The sequence below is a fragment of the Cinclus cinclus genome, chromosome 1 (assembly GCF_963662255.1).
Source record: "Cinclus cinclus chromosome 1, bCinCin1.1, whole genome shotgun sequence".
NCBI classification, from domain to species: Eukaryota; Metazoa; Chordata; class Aves; order Passeriformes; family Cinclidae; genus Cinclus; species Cinclus cinclus.
In genome coordinates, this window is record NC_085046.1 from 122,767,012 (window position 1) to 122,783,020 (window position 16,009).

Genomic DNA, 16,009 nt, shown 5'->3' on the forward strand with positions numbered 1-16,009 from the left:
TGGAGATATTCAAAATCTACCTGGACGCCTCCCTGTGTCACCTGCTCTAGGTGATCTTGCCTTGGCAGGGGTTTGGACTGGATGGTCCCTAGAGGTCCCTTCCAACCCTAACAATTCTGCGATCCTGTGTTTCATGTACAAGCGCTGCTCTTGGAAGGAGATCCTGATCACAGCATAACCTCAAGGCACGGGCTTCAGGACCCGTCAGAGCGCACCTGAGTCAGAATACGCCTGGTTTCCGCAGGGAGATGCCCAGCCCAGGCGCCTGCTCCCTTCGGGAAGACCCAGCCAGGTGCGCAGCCTAAGGGCGGGTGACGCGGCCCGGCGAGGCGGAGCGGGGTTTGCGATGCCGGTGACGGGCGGCGGGCGGGGCGGGGGCCGGGGCCGGAGCCAGCGGCCGCCCGGGGCTGCGGCCGCCGCCCGCCCGGCCAATGGGAGCGGCGCTTGTTGGCGGGCCGGGCGGTGGCGGCGTTGCCACGGCAGCGGCGGTCGGAAACCGAGCCCAGCCCGAACCGGCGGTCGGGGCGCGCCATGGAGGGGCCGGAGGGTGAGCGGCAGCGGCGGGGCCGCGGCAGCCGGCGGGGACCGGGGCGAGGCGGGTCCTTTGTGTCCCGGTTGGGGCGTGCTCGGGCCGTGGCGGTGGGAGCGGGGCCCGGGCACCGCCTTCCACGTTCCCGGAGCCCCCGCGGCCGGGAGTGCCGGGGAGGGCGGCGGCGGGCTGAGGCGGGAGGGCGGTGGCAGGACCGGGCTCCCCGCGCTTTGTCTCGGGCGCGGCTCGGCTCCCGCGCCGGCCCCTCCCTGCGGCGGCCGCGCTCCGAGCCCGCTCGCCGGGGCCCTGCGGGCGGGGTGCGGCGCGGCGTGCGGGCCCTCCTTGGCAGCAGCCCTTTTTTATTTTTTGCTAACAGATGGCTAAGGTGGGTGTTAAGATCCGCTTATCGTACTAGGGAAATGTTCAGTGCGGTGAAGAAAGCTAGGTATGAATTTGCTGACGGGGTATTTTCAACTTTATCCTGTTCCCGGTTGAATTCGTGAAGACGTTCTTGCTCTCCGAAATTATGGTATCATTTTCATCCGTGATGTTATCCATCATAACACAGTTACCAGCTTGGAATTAATGAAGTTACAGCTTGCAATCTGAACATTTTTGTAAGCCTGTCATCGCTGCGTTTTGCGAGCTGCTGTAATCATACTACTATAAAAATACAGACCTGTTCTGAGAAACTCTACAACACAGTCGTTAAGCCATGCTCTACTTCTCTAGAGGTAACTTAGTGCTTAAACGGGAGTAAGCGCAAACTAGCCTTTGTTCTTTGTCCCTTCTACAACAGTTGGAGAACTGAAGTAATTTTCACAGAATACCTGTGTTCTGTTTTTTGCTAGATTTTACAGACTCTGTTCTTGAGCCTAGTGACTCCATCATTTAGAATGACCTCATCATTTAGAGTTATCAAGACTCTAAATTTGGATGTAACTTGACATTAAAATCCCAAGAGATTTCTTTGATGTACTCAATATTCTTTGCTGATTATTAATGCCTTTGAAATTTGAAGGATGGCGTCCAGTGTTTATCAAATAATGCCTTATCAGGCATTCCAGCTCTCAGGACAATGGTATGTTGCCTCTCCAAAGGGGGAGAGCTTGCCTTCATTTTGAGTAAGCTATGCATTTGACTGCATTTGAGACTATACATCATCTACAGTACATCTATCAATTGATTTGGCTGTTTGCTTATTTATCAAGGCCAGCTATGCTCACTGTGTTGTGTAAGCTCTAGGATCTTAATTACAGGGGGCAGGAGAAAAGTACATCTACAGATAACAGCAGAATCCTGAAAAAAACTTGTGATTTTCTTCATAACATTTGTCCAGTTTCTGACTTTGTTGGGAATGGTTTATATTTTGTTTATATTTCAGAAGGTACTGGGAGTGGAGGGGACTGCTAAATCATAGATGAAATCTCATGTTCTGCTGAACCTTTTCTTGAAAGTACTTTCAAAAACTGGAGCTTGTCAGAGCATTTTTTCTGTCATGTGCAATGATTCTTCTGAATGCTTGAGATTAATTTCAGAATAGCACAGGAAATAAGTAATGTCTAAAACGCCAGTTGTCCATGCCTTGTGAAGACTCATATCTCACACTGTTATCCAGTGCCCTTGTATGCAGAAGTTTTTAAAACTGAAGAGCAATTTTCTGCATTTTTATGGGTCATTTTGTGCCATATTTTCATTTTTTAAAACAACCAAAAAATAAAATACTTTCATTCTGCTTCAAAACATTTAAAGCGAGTGGGTTTGCTTTTATTTACAGTTTTTCAGTTTTTCAGCTGTCTCGGCTCATGCATATTAGCTTAGGCTCAGATTAAGTTTTTGTAGAATGGTTGCCCTAGGAGAGAAAAAAATGTAAGCAAAGCCAATAATATTAATAATAATAGATTATTTCATTGGTTATTATGCTTTTATTCAGTCATTGCTCCATTGACAACTCAGAAGAGCATTACTGGTTGCCATCTTAGATGAAATTTATGCTTGGATGTGCAATTGCACAGTCATACCCATCTGACATAGAAGTATGGGCAGCTTCTGAAATCTGGCTCAGCCTGCTGCCTCATTATATTAGTGCTTAGTAAAATCATTTCCCAGAGCTGGCTGGTGCAGTAGGTGCTTGGCAGCTGTGTGTGCAAGGTTATGGGGAAGGGTAGGACTTGATCTGTTGAAGCAGTCTCTTGGTTTGTCTGTGACAGTGGAAGACCCCCTCAGGCTCAAAATGCTTGTCCTGGACTTCCCAGCCTCAGAAGCTGGTGCTTTTGCTTTGTTGAAGATCAGCATTATACGTGAAAGATCTGTTTTACTTTGGTTTATATAAGCATGCTATTAATAAGGAAGAACTCTACCCAGTTTATAATGGTATTTTCCAAAAAGTGGAGAGATGAATGTGTGATAGTTGGCATGTGGAACTGCATTAATGACATTTAAAAACCTAAATAATATTTTCAGTTTCACAATTGCATTTTCTCACTGTGTGCAAGTTTAAATGTTCTGTGAAATGGCAAAGGAGGTTAGTATGTCACTTAAAAGTTTCTTCTAAAATTTACTTTTGTTGCTCCTTTAAGGCTGTTGCTCTACTAGGTTATTTTTATCAGTATTGTTATATTGGTATATTAAGTCAAATTTGTACCTTTGAAGTTTTGAAAAAGTAATGAGTGCACGCTTGTGCACTTAGAGGTGACAAATCTGATTTAAAGTCTAAAGTCACTAGCTCAGCATTTGTTACTTTGCAGCTTGTGCACTGTTCAGCTGTTTTTCAATTTTCCTTTAATTTACTGATGAAAATAGAAGAATAGACTGGCTCTGTCTGACATTGTAGTGGTCCCTAAGGCGAGCTTAAAAATCCATTAATGAGTAGTTCTCCATGTGCTGAATCTCAGGACCGTTTTTGATGGATTAACATGTTCTTGTTGCTTTCACTGCTGGATGTCAAGAAAAAAGCTGTTGCACTGACATGTTTGTTGCTCTCTGTTTTGCTTGAGCGACATGGAGCCAAGCACTGAATTCCTGACTTCATTTAAGCCAGAGCAGTCCAGTGGTGGTGTTTGATCGGCTTCTCTCCAGTCTTGTTTTTACTGGGAGGGTGCCGACAACAGCTGCTGGAGCCAACTAAATGCCGCTTCCCAGACTTGTTCACAGCCCATCCCAGCCTAAGGAATAAGGGGCAGAGGGGCAGCTGTGTCCGAGGGCAGAAGTCCAGCTCTCTGTGGTAGGTAGTGGCAGTGCCCCACACTCGAGCAGCCAGGGAAGGCTGGCTGTGGTTGGAAGGGGCTGGGTGACTGCGGGCTCAGGAAATAGCCTGCAGTGTCAAACCCAGAGCTTTCCCTTGCGGATCTGCCTAGGGACTAGGTTCTGAGCAGTCTGGGTGTGTCCTCGAGGTCTCTGTACAGCATCTTCTGCTGAGAGCTGAGATCTGTGCTATCTTAGCATTTGTCCCTGGACCCTTCCCTGGCGTGGGGAATGTCTGAGATGCCCTGCTTCACCCTTAATAGCGCAAGATCTCTCCTTTGGGTTTTATGTTAGTAATGTGACTCTTGAGAGCAAGTCCTTATTCTTGCTTTGACAGAATTTCTGATTGCCCAACATTACTTTTTTCCCCTAATAGTGCAGAAAATTATTGGGTTGTAAAACAAAAATAATATTAATGTGAGTGTTCTTTTCATTTTGGAGCTGATCTTTCTCTTGCTTCACTGGATCCATTCCGCAGCTTCCTTACTTTGGCAGCCATTTTCTTTAGCATCATTTGACTTCAGCTTTTATTATTTTTTAATAGGTATATCTTTTGTCCAACAGAAGAAAGAATTCATTTTATTTTACACTGTTCTTAAATTGGCAACTTGGAAACAATTGAAGATTGAAATGCGAAACTAATATTAATGTATATAATTTTTAATAAGTTATTTGTCTCTGGTAGCCATTAAAACACAATGATAAATGTGTCTTTGCACTGAACTGATGCTTTACTGGGCATACTTGCACCTCTGTTAAGTGATCTGAATTTGACATTTAACACTCTATAACTGGTCAGTGTATTTCCTCTTTTTAAAGCCATCATGTTTTTATTTTTTTTAATTAATGGTTATTTTACTTATGGAAAAATGCTGAAAGCTGAGTTTAGGCTGATATGATATGGGCAAGTGCACTACCAGAATATGTTTCACCTTTAAAGGAGATGAAGTAGACAGGAATGTGTGTAGACAGGAATTTGAATGCTGTCTTCAGTGTCTTAGACCTAATAGATTTTATACCCCTTTCTCTAGTTTTCTTAGATTTCTTGTATTTTTAACTTAAATTGCAGAAGCTAAATTGATCTACTAATTGAATTCACTTGGTTGAATATAGTGGAAAGATGAACATGTTTTACCTGCACACAACACTGTGTGTTTGTTGTCATCAAAAGCAAATTTCAGTGAAACCTGGTTTCAGGAACATGGTAAGCACTTGACTGGAGCAGCTGAGGAGTGGGCTTACTTTCTAAAGAAATCCTGAGGGAGGGGCAAACTAGGAATCAATATATTATAAATTAAATTTATTACCAGGGTTTTTTTTAAACATCATTTTTGCCAATTAAGATTCTGATAAGCAAGCAGACTTAGGTGAGAATTTCTCTGTCCAATTACACTTGTGTTGTAGAGTGCATAAGCCCAGATTTGCTTTGGGGATCACTATTGCAAAACAGTCTTGGTTTGTGGCTGGTGTGAGAAGGGAAGTCTTTGCCTGACTGCCCTCACAGTCATAACAGTGCCTGCAGCCTAATACAGGAGAACAGTGTGCTTATGGTGCCAAAGCAGAGCTGTGTAACATTTACATCATTTTGCAGGTCACATGCTTTCTAGTGCTTCTTGTTGATATTGTTAATAGGAGGCCAGATGATGGATCTGGCATTCAGATCAATCAAATACTGCTACATGTTTGCCTTTGGTTTAGTTGCATTTCCATAGGTTTTGCAGGGGAAGGTTTCATAGATTTTTCTGGATGACCGTCATGACTGAGTGACTTTCTAGAATGCCTGTCCATTAACACTCAGTGTGGAAACAAATGGGATGAATTGGAGGTCTGCACTCTCTTGTAGGGCTAGGATCCAGTTGGGATCATGTGTAGGTGGTAGGACAGCTCACAGGATTGCAGTGCTGTGGTGGATGAGTACAGGCTCTTCAGGAAGAACCAGCTGGACGCCAATGGGGGAAGTTGCCCTTTATGTGGGAGAGCAGTGAGAATGCAACGAACCTTTGCTGTAGAACCACCTGGGGGAGTATGAATCAGGGTTAGCAGGCAGACCAGTGTGGGAAAAGCTGTTGTGGCTGTCTTCTAAGAGCCACTTGATCAGGAAGAATATGAGGTCTCCCTCATAATGGGAAGGTTCTATGTATTCATATGCCTTGGTCCTCATGAGAGACTGTAACCTCTGAAGAGACTTTAATCTGCTGGAGGGACAAATCAGCAGGGTGCAAACAGCTAGGAGGCTTCTGGTATGCACTGATGACAAATTCCTGACCCAGGTGACCAAGGAGATGACAGGAGACAGTCCTGCAGTACTTCATAGATACAGACATGTGAGATGTAAAGGTCAGGGGCAGCCTTTCCTCCAGTGACTGTAGGATGATTGAATCCAAGATCCTGAGAGGAAGGAGCTGGGTAAGTAGCAGAACCTCAGCCCCAGAGTTCGGGAGAGCAGGCTGTGACTTTGGGGATCTGCTTGTAAAAGTCCTGTGACATATGGCCATAGAGAGCGCTGGTTATTTTTAAGGATGTGTAGTGTGACTGGCATGTTTTCACATGAAAAGTTATGCCTCATATGAGGAAGGAAGCAAAGGACAGACAGTTGTAAAGGGGAGTACACCATAATGTGAGTTGTGTGTGCTGCTGTTACAGTCATTCTTGACTGCATGGAATTCATTTCTCAGTCACCAAAAAAACCTATATAGAATCCTTATCCAGGCTGTCACTTTGAGGCAACAGGTCTTGCCTTGATGTGTTATTTTCAAGGAATGCAAGAGAAATTCTCCATCATCAGACTCATTCATGTTCAGTGCAATAACAGGGTTTTTTGACAAATGTAATGCATTTTCATTGAAAAGCTGATACAAAAATGTGCAGAGGTACTATGAAAGTCTTTTCAGCTTGAAGGAATGGATACAGTGCTACAGTGCTTTGTGTTATCTTTTGGAAGCAGAAGTGACAGGTTTATACAAGATTGTCAATACAGGAGAATTCATGAGGCTTTTCTATAAAATTGGGAGTAGATAGATAAAAGTAGATTAATCTGCTGTTTGTTGGACATTTGTGGGAACTTCGCTGATTAAAAATTTCAAAGTATATGAATGGTTGAATAATAAGAGGAAGCGCTTACTATGATTTCCTTTTCCTTTGTCTCTTTCCTGCAAGCTGCAGAACATCACAGGTGAAAGGGGTGTGCTTGGTGGGGTAAAACATGCACATCATCATTTTTTAAGTAGACTTGACTGAAGTATGGCAAGTACTGCCTGTTATTAAGATCTACACTCAGTGTATTCACCTTCCATTTTCATTTCAGAATTCCTTTTGGCAAAATAGTGCAAATTTGCAAAACTTCAGTAGTTACTGGAATACTTTTTCCCTATTTTGGTACATTCATATTTTCATTGTGTCATTTAATTATCTTCAAAACTGCTTTTAAAAAATTAATGCTCTAAATTTAAAAAATTAATGCTCTAAGGACATGTTCAAAGGCTGTGCAATGTGGTCTAGTTGAAAGTGTTCCTACCCACAGGAGGGGCGGTTGGAACTAGATGATCTTCAAGGTCCCCTTGCAGCCCAAGCCATTCTGTGATTCTGTGAAGTGTTCCCTACCTGTGTCACTGCACTGGTATAATTTTTAGGTGGCTCTTGCTTGTAGTATTTGCTGTTGGCTAGGCTATGGTTAGTTAGTGTATAGTGTCAAAAAATATAAGTCCATCATTGATTATTGGACGTACGTTAGAGACTGGGCAGTCCTCAAAGAACCAGATGCTGTGTCTTAATGATACAGATTCTAACTAATGTGGGGAATGAACAGAATTTTTTTATTGTATCATAAATATGTGGAACTCTTTAAGTGACAAATATCTTGCTTTTGGAGATGAAAATAGAGTCACACTAAAAGGAATAAATAGATACTGTTACAAAGTGCAGTCTTGTATCTACAATTTGTATCTAAATACACCCACATAATTGGGTGTATAGAGCTCTCTGAAAGAGAAAAGTGTAACAAAACTTCAGTTATTCAGCAATACTGGAGGCTTCTGCTCCTTCTAGGTGTGAAGTTTATTTACACAACTGCTTTTTCTGTAAACCTGACAGCAAGAACAAGTGCTATGGCTGTGACTGTGTCAGATCAAACTTGTATGTATTGATGGGTTCACACATTGTACTGAAAAAGATAAACTGAAAACTGGCAGCTTGCTTTTCCTGCTGTAAATCAATTGTGGTATGTAAATATGAGAGGAGAGAAAGAAAGAAGCTGTTCCCTTGAAATCTAGGTTTCAAGGAAGTCTAAACTTATCTATAATATTAAAAGCACCATGATACATCTGGAGACTGTACAGCTGTACTGTCAGACTTAGTGGTCCACCCAGACTTTATAGCTAAACTCTTAACTTCAGGATCAGGAAGTATAGGCAACTAGCTTGTAACCATACTCAGAAGCAATGTGTGCAATAACTTGTGTAGATATAGACCCAGTGATTTGGAAGTAGCTGGAGGAGGAGGAGCCTTGAAGGGAGCAGTTTGCAAACATGAACGATAAAATTATTGTAGCCCTGCTAATAAGCTTCCAATCTAGTTAAGTCAGATACCCGGCATCACACTGGGTTGTGCACTGTGTTTTTATCTGAGACTTGGTCTCAGGGAGGCAGTAGAATGAAGGATATAAAGCTATGTGTCATCTGGCATCACTTCCACTGAAATACCACTTCTGTGGTATTCACGTAACCATTTTGGTCATATTTATCTTTTCTCTAGATGTGTTTTGATTACATAAGCAGAAATAATTATTTCAGTCCTTCTCCAAGTTAACTATATTCATTCATGTTTAATAGAAGCATCTAAACTACTGGTATGTTGATCAAAAAAATTGGTGGTATTAAAACTGGTGAAAAGGAAAAGAAGTGTAGCTGCTGGATCTTGGGTTTTCTGTGGCTGTATAACCAAAATGATTTAAAAAGAAGTCATGCATTGTTGCTAAATTTAAAGACTGAGGAAAATTGGTATGATACTATCTTACTACCAATTTCTATTTTCAGACCAATTTGTCAAGTATATCCACTTTCTGTTTCCTGATTTGAGTGTTCCATTTCTTTTTAACCTCTTCCTTGCAGTGCATCCCAAATTAAAAACCATTTTGGTTAACTTTTTTCAGGAAAAGTATTGCAATGATATCACACATGAATGTCCTTTTAAAAAATAAACAAAACAAAGCCAAAACTAACTCAATTGCAACTTTCACAAGTTTTTTCATGTGTCTTACTTTTATGTTATCAGATTTCATGTGGATACCATTGCTAACTCTTCTGTAAGGGAAGATTTGTGGACTCCTAGAAAGAAATGTTAAGGTTTTGTTATTTTGGTTTATTTGATTTTGAGGGGGTTTTTTTGTTGTTTGTTTGTTTGGGTTTTCTTTGGTTCTTTTTTGTTGGTTTTTTTTTAAGTGAGGAACATCACAGAGGAATTAAGAAGCTGAAGGGGTACGTGTGCAAATATAAAGGACACAGCTTCCGATTTTCAACAAAACTTCAGGAACTTTAATTTTTTAAAAATAACTTCCTTAGGTGCTTTGGGTCAGTGATTTTTGTTAGACAGGAGTTGTTGGCAGTAGAAATAGCTCTAGGCAGATGTGATTACCTGCCAGCACCAAGGGAGGGTGGGAACGCTGTAAGGAAATGCAGCTCTGTAACTGTAGCTGCACTAAGTGGAAATGGGCATTCCTTGTGCTTTGGCATGTCGTATGTAAATACTGCTCGTTCAGGTGAGCAGCTATCAAGTCTGCTTCTTTTAATGTGGAATTTAAATATCAGCTCAAATTCTAAAGTTCAGTGAATACAGAAGAAAACTGTGGCTGTAGCTTCTTTTACTATGGCAGGTATCGGAAAGAATTCTCTTCTCAGCCAAATTCTTGATCATATATTGTATACCTTATGTCAAGATCACTAATTCTGAATTATTTCAGTTAAATTATTGATTGAACACTTCATATTTTTGGGAAGTACCTCTCACTTTTTTCTGCAAAGCTGGGAGTTGTATCAGAATTTTAACTTCTTAAAAAGAAGTTGAGTTCTTTAGCAGGTGAGTTTGTAGAGCTGTAGCTTATCATTATTAAGAGTGCTAGGGACTCTGAAGAATGAAGTCATGAAATAAACAAACAAAACCGTACATTTCTTGTATTTTTGAGTGGAATAATTGAGAAAAGGTTACAACCATTGCTGCTTACCCTTCAGATCAGTGGTGGGTGCAGGTTCCCAGTCATCTAATCTTTGTACCAGTGTTCATGTGCTCAGGCTTGTGAATTTATGAAAACAGACCTATGGGAAAATTTTCAGACATGATCTTTTTTAAAAGAGTTTGAAAAAAGCAAGTGAAAAACAGTTAAATTCCTAGTAAATCTTCATAGCATGCAAGTATAATTCAAATGCAAGAATAGAAGAAAACCTGCTGGGTTGTTTGTTTTCTTTAAAAGAGCTGAGCAGCTATTTGTTGTTATAAAGTTGTTTATTGCAAAGGCACATCAGTCTCAAAAGACAAAGAGAGTCACAAGCGCTAAAGTCCACATTAAAAGTTTTTGGCATAGAGTCCTAAACAGAAGGTAAAGTCCCAGTTAGAAGTAGAAGCTGCTCCTGTGGAGGTCCTGGGAGGGCCGATGCTGCTGCTGCAGCTCCTGTCTTCTTCTTGGGTTGATGATGGCAGTGAGGAGAGAGAAGAAAAGCGAGAGAGAGCGCACGTCTCTCCCCAGTGCATAGATTCTTGTACACAAATTACCCAGTAAGCTAAAAACACAAACCAGAAACGTTTCTTCTTAACCTACTGGAATTCTAATTTTTTAGCATGTCAGGTTACATATAAACTACACATGTGGTCTGTCTTGTTCTATCTAAAACATATAAGCAATATTCTTACTATAGTTTTGTTATTTATTTTATTATATATTATTATATATAATGGTTGTTATATAATTATAGTATATATTATACAATATATTATTGTATATTATATTTTTATATTATATAATTATATATTCTATTATTGTATTATATATTATAACATACTATACTTTATGGTAATTTTATTATATTAGTAATGTATATTTATTATCTATTTTATTAATAGATATATTATTATTATGTCCCGTCCCCTCCCTTGGTCTAGTGGGAAGTGTCCCTGCCTACAGCAGAGAGGTTGGGACTAGATGGCCTTTTAAAGTCCCATCCCAACCCCAGTAATTCTGTGAAAAAGCCAGTGTGACACACCCCCATGTTGTCTCTCTGTGTGTCTAAAGCTATGTTCTTGGAGCCTATATGGAAACTTGTTTTCAACACTTGTTCTCTACACTGGTATCTAGGACTATGTTTTTCAACCTTCACTGAAACTTGTTGCTCTCTCTCTGAGGAGCTCAGAGAGGCCTCTGTTTCAGACTCCCAACAAAAAACAAGATTCAGCTGCATGTTTTGCATTTTTCCTACTTCTCCTATTTGTGTTCATCTAAATGCACAGATATTTAGATTGCACAAAAGGAAGCTTCAATATGTCTTTCATTTGTAAAACTTGGTTACTGTCAGTGCAGTCCTGCTGTGCTGTGGCAAGGACAGGCTTATTCATATCTACATGGAAAAGGTATATAAATTAATTAAAGATATGAACTAAATGTTTTAAACTGTACTTTTTGTGTGATTTATGAGTCTTAAAATGCACTGTGCTCCATAGTATGTTCATACAACTCATACATTGTATGCAGTTACATACTGGGGGTGAATGTGCTCTAAGTAATTGAAAAAATCAGAAATAGACAATAATTGCTTATTGTTAATAGAGATCTCATTTTTAATCTTTGCCTTTGGGCAAAAAAGGTTTTCAGTGGGAGCCATGGCTGCCTGAATCTCTGTTTGTTTGCCTGTGGAGTATTTAATTAAATTATTCATTTCTTTAGGAATGGTCATACACTTAGTTAACAAGTGCATATGTTTAGATGGAAAACAGTTTTCCACTGGGAAACTCTGAACAAAAGCTGATCAAGTCATTGACCATTACTATGTTGATACCTTTGTTAGTGTAAGATGCTGCTTCGCCTAAAATACAAGTCTGTTCCAAGTGGTTTTATTTTAATGTGGTGTAAATAGAGGCAGTTGTATTGTCTCCAAGAGTCAGATTGAGTACAGAGAAAGCTACTAATAAGTCTCAAACATAGTCCAAATTTACTGTCTCTTTCTTGATCTATATGTGATATAAAAATATCCCTATGTTCCTCTGGTACAATACTAGATACCTTTTATTGGGAAACCCTGGAGTTTTTAGTCTCTACCACGACTCTGTTGCATAATGCATACTATATAAATAGATTTGCTTGCATAGGCCTTGATACTTTGACTTATTGGTCTTTTTTCTGGTTCTGTGGATCTGCTCTATGTCAAATAGCCGATTTACATTTTCTTTTTTTGTTACCAGTGCTTGAATAGCAACATCAGACAAACTTCTGTAAACCATCAGTAATAGTCTGAATAAAATATATAGTAAAAATAGCATTCAAGACTATTTTCTTTACAAGAGAAAGTGGAATAGTTTAACTTAGTAGAGCAAAATAAATGATGGAATATGTCTTTTCTGTATTTGATACTAAATTTGATCTCTTCCAAAGACACAGAAATACCCACTAAAAAGCTTTTTTCTTGGTGTGTATTTGAGCTGTCATTGGGATTTACAGGGGATTTTTTTTTTTATTTGCATATTGATATGCATGCTTTTAAGGGAGTGGAGTTATGTGTTATAAAGAAACAGAATTGCTGGTGACATGTTGCTGGGCCTGACAGTTTCCAAAAGTACCTAAGGACTTTGGTATATTTTTTGCCTTTCTCATCTGTATAGTCTGCATAAGTCAAGGATGCATACTTTTACAGTAACAACTTCTTATGGCTAAGTGTATGTGAGGTTAGCATTTTTGAAATAATGTTTTGTCATTAATTTAATCAAATTTTCTTAAAGAAGTATGTTGGGTTTTTTTTAAGGTGAGGTTACAGTGCAAACTGGAGATCTGTTGCCATGTAAGATTTGTGGAAGAACTTTCTTTCCAGCAGCTCTGGTAAGTGGTGTGAGCACTGTTGGCTTTTAGATTTGATAAGTTGATATGAAATCTAAACTGCGCCCGCTATAGCTAAATAAAATAGATTGAAGTGCTTTGTTTTGATAGGGGTTTTGGTGTTGGCTTTTTTCCCTCCCGAGTAATTACTGATTCCAGTTGTCTCAGGTTTGAAGCTCCTTGGAAGGGGTTTAATTTTATTTTGAGGCCCCATCATCTTCTGAAATACATGCCTCTAAAAGCATCTTTTCTAGGATTACAGAATCAATTCTTGTCTTCTGCAGTTTTAAGTCTCAGCTAGTAAATAGAGTGTTTTGTTAGCTATCTCCAAAACTCTCTTCTCCATTGTTAATAGAAATCGGTCTGTCCTTAAATGTGAATATAAATTTCAGACACCCTTGATTTGTTTTGCCACTCAATGCAAAAAGTGCCTACCTATTATAATTTTTTTATGTACGAGGAGCAAATACTGATGCCTTCTACTTTTCTTCTTCATTGTCGCCTGTGTTTTTTTGAGTATGTATACACATCCTGAATTCCTGTAGATCTGTTTTAAAGTTAATGGCTGGGCTTATCCATCAAGAGTTGGGGCTTTTTTTGCTAATTTTTATATCAAGAAAGAGAAATAATGTGTTAATAAGTTCTGTTTACAAAACTTAAGTTCTGTATTCTCCTTTTGTTTTGCTTCTGCTTGTAGAAAAAGCATGGACCTATTTGCCAAAAAACTTCTTCCAAGAAAAGGAAGACATTTGATTCTAGCCGACAGAGAGCAGAAGGAACTGACATTCCCACAGTAAAACCTCTTAAGCCACGGGTATGTTATAATTTACCCAGAATATGAATATTTTAGGCGTATTGTATATGCATTGTAATAAGACTTATTTCTGCTGGCAGTTTGTGTTAGTTAGATCAACTAAGATTTGGGAGAAATCTAACTATGGTGTTATGTAGTAAAATAAGGTGCATACTTAGCTTCTAGTAAAATCTTCAAATATGCAAAAGTTTCTCTTTTTTTTTTTTTGCCTCTTAGCCAGAACCACCCAAAAAACCTTCTAACTGGAGACGAAAGCATGAGGAATTTATAGCAACTATACGAGCAGCAAAAGGACTTAATCTTAAAGATGGTGGAAAACTCCCTCCACCACCTCCACCATCATATGACCCTGGTATGTAAACTGGTCAAGTTCCTTAGATACTTTTCTTTAAGTTGATGTGTAGAAATTTGAACTGAAAAGGAATTTGTTGGAATACAACAGTCACAAGTTCTTGAAGATGACTTATTATCCCTGTTATAAAAAGAGCGGGAGAGCAGCTCAGACTTTTTCCACAGGCTTTATTATCGTCTGTGAAGGGGTCAGGCTACAAATCCAAAGATGGGGGATCACACATGTAATTTTATAGGGTTTGAAGGGATTACAAGTAAACCAATGGAAAACAGGGTTAACACATTTTGGCCAACTACATTATCTTTCTTTGTTTGGGACAACCACTTATAAAGAATCAAACCTAACCAATAATATTCTAAAAGGATAAGAAGAAGAGCTTACATTTTTTTCTAGCATGAGTCATTCTAAGCAAGTATTTTTTCTTACCTCAAAGAAAGTGCCAGGCAGCCCTCACAAGGGTGTCTGCAGAGGGATTAGTCTCCTCTACACCTCATGTTGTGGGGGTACTTGTGTTTTGGAACCGCTAGGTGTGTGGAGTTCACGTTAGTGAGGGGATGACAGTCCTTGGGTACCTTTGAACTGAGACTGGGTGAAGTATTCAAGCAGTCTGATGTGAATAAGAAGGAAATGCACTTTTCATTTAACTTCTGGGGTATGATGAGAGTTTGAAGAATATATATTTCTTCCTCTTGTCCTAAGAGCTAAACCATTTGATTAGCTGAATGGCTATTTTCAGAAAGATTGGGAAAAAACATGTGTTTGCTTCTGCCTGTCTGTGGTCTAGTGAGGATGTGAAGTGTTCCCTACCCTGTTTCTTTGCAGGGAGTGTGTTGGTCCAGGGTTAGGATTGTAATTATGTAATTAGCCACTCTAAGAGGCTGTATTATTCAGCATTCTGTACTTACAATCTTGAAAAGCCATATAGCTAATTTTAAAGAGTAAAAAAGCCAATAGCAGATACTGTGGATAAGAATCACAAGGCTTATCATGGAAAGAATCACTAATAATCTATATAGCATATGTATAATCTATCTAGCTGTAATGGGTTTAGTCTGCTGGCTTCATCCTGCTGCAATGGGTAAGACTTAGGAAGTGGAAACCAGGAATGCACAAAACGATCAGTGGATTTTCTTCTTACAAATAGAGCAGGAACAGCCATGGATGCCCATTTTCCACTTTTCATGTAGGAGAGTGGGAAGATTGTGAATGTACCACTAGTGTATCCATCCTTTCCTACTCAGCTCTGCCTTGGGCAACCAAGTCTTTTTCCTTTTAATGGAAAGGATATTCATATTTTCTACCTAACTGCTCTGAGCTGGCAAATAACCAGTATTGCTTCTTCTTCCATCTCCTTTTCCCCTTTTGTCTGAGGAAGTGCAGAATAGTATCAGGTTAAGAAGGACCTTAAGTCACCCTGAGCATGACTGCATATGTGTACCTCCCTGTTATTTTGATTAGATTTAGTTTTATAAAGCTTATATTGAATCCTGTTCAATGGAGTTCAGTGTAGTTCTTCTGGACAGTATGAGCAGTACTTTAAGATAGCAAAGTGTCTGAATGGTACTGTGTTCTACAAAAGGATGAAGATTCTTAAGAGTATACATTCATCCTCTCTAGTCTGATACATTTGTGGCTTTGAAAGTTTTCTGTGAGAACTGAGCTCTGCACCAGCCAGAAATGGCATATTATCTAGGAGCTTTCACAGCTGCTTTATTAATTTTTTTTTTTACTTTCTTTGGAATAATTTTGGTTTGAATACGTAGCTATTACAATTCTGTTTCTGATTTTTTTGTCTCTTAAGATGTAGTTGATGTTCGAGGGTTCTGACAGTAGCAGAGCATATGTAAAATAAGTAAATAAAAATTGTTGTTGTTACCCCATGAGATTCCCATGCTGTCACTTCTCTGTGTTCTTCCTCTGTCCTTAGATCACTCTTCTTGAGTCATAGTTCATGGTTTGGTGCCCATTACATAATTTAACTTCCTCAAAACTGTTTATAAATAT

General features: G+C 39.6%; 1 protein-coding gene across 1 annotated transcript in view; it reads left to right on the plus strand.

Moving 5' to 3' along the window:
* The first annotated feature begins 248 nt into the window (after positions 1-248).
* Positions 249-16,009, plus strand: part of ZC2HC1A (zinc finger C2HC-type containing 1A) — a 30,691-nt gene continuing 14,930 nt past the window's right edge. Inside the window, exons 1-5 of the mRNA XM_062514681.1 lie at positions 249-292; positions 330-547; positions 12,769-12,842; positions 13,537-13,653; positions 13,870-14,005. Coding sequence (XP_062370665.1) covers positions 249-292; positions 330-547; positions 12,769-12,842; positions 13,537-13,653; positions 13,870-14,005 — 589 coding nt within the window. The remainder of the gene's footprint in view (positions 293-329; positions 548-12,768; positions 12,843-13,536; positions 13,654-13,869; positions 14,006-16,009) is intronic.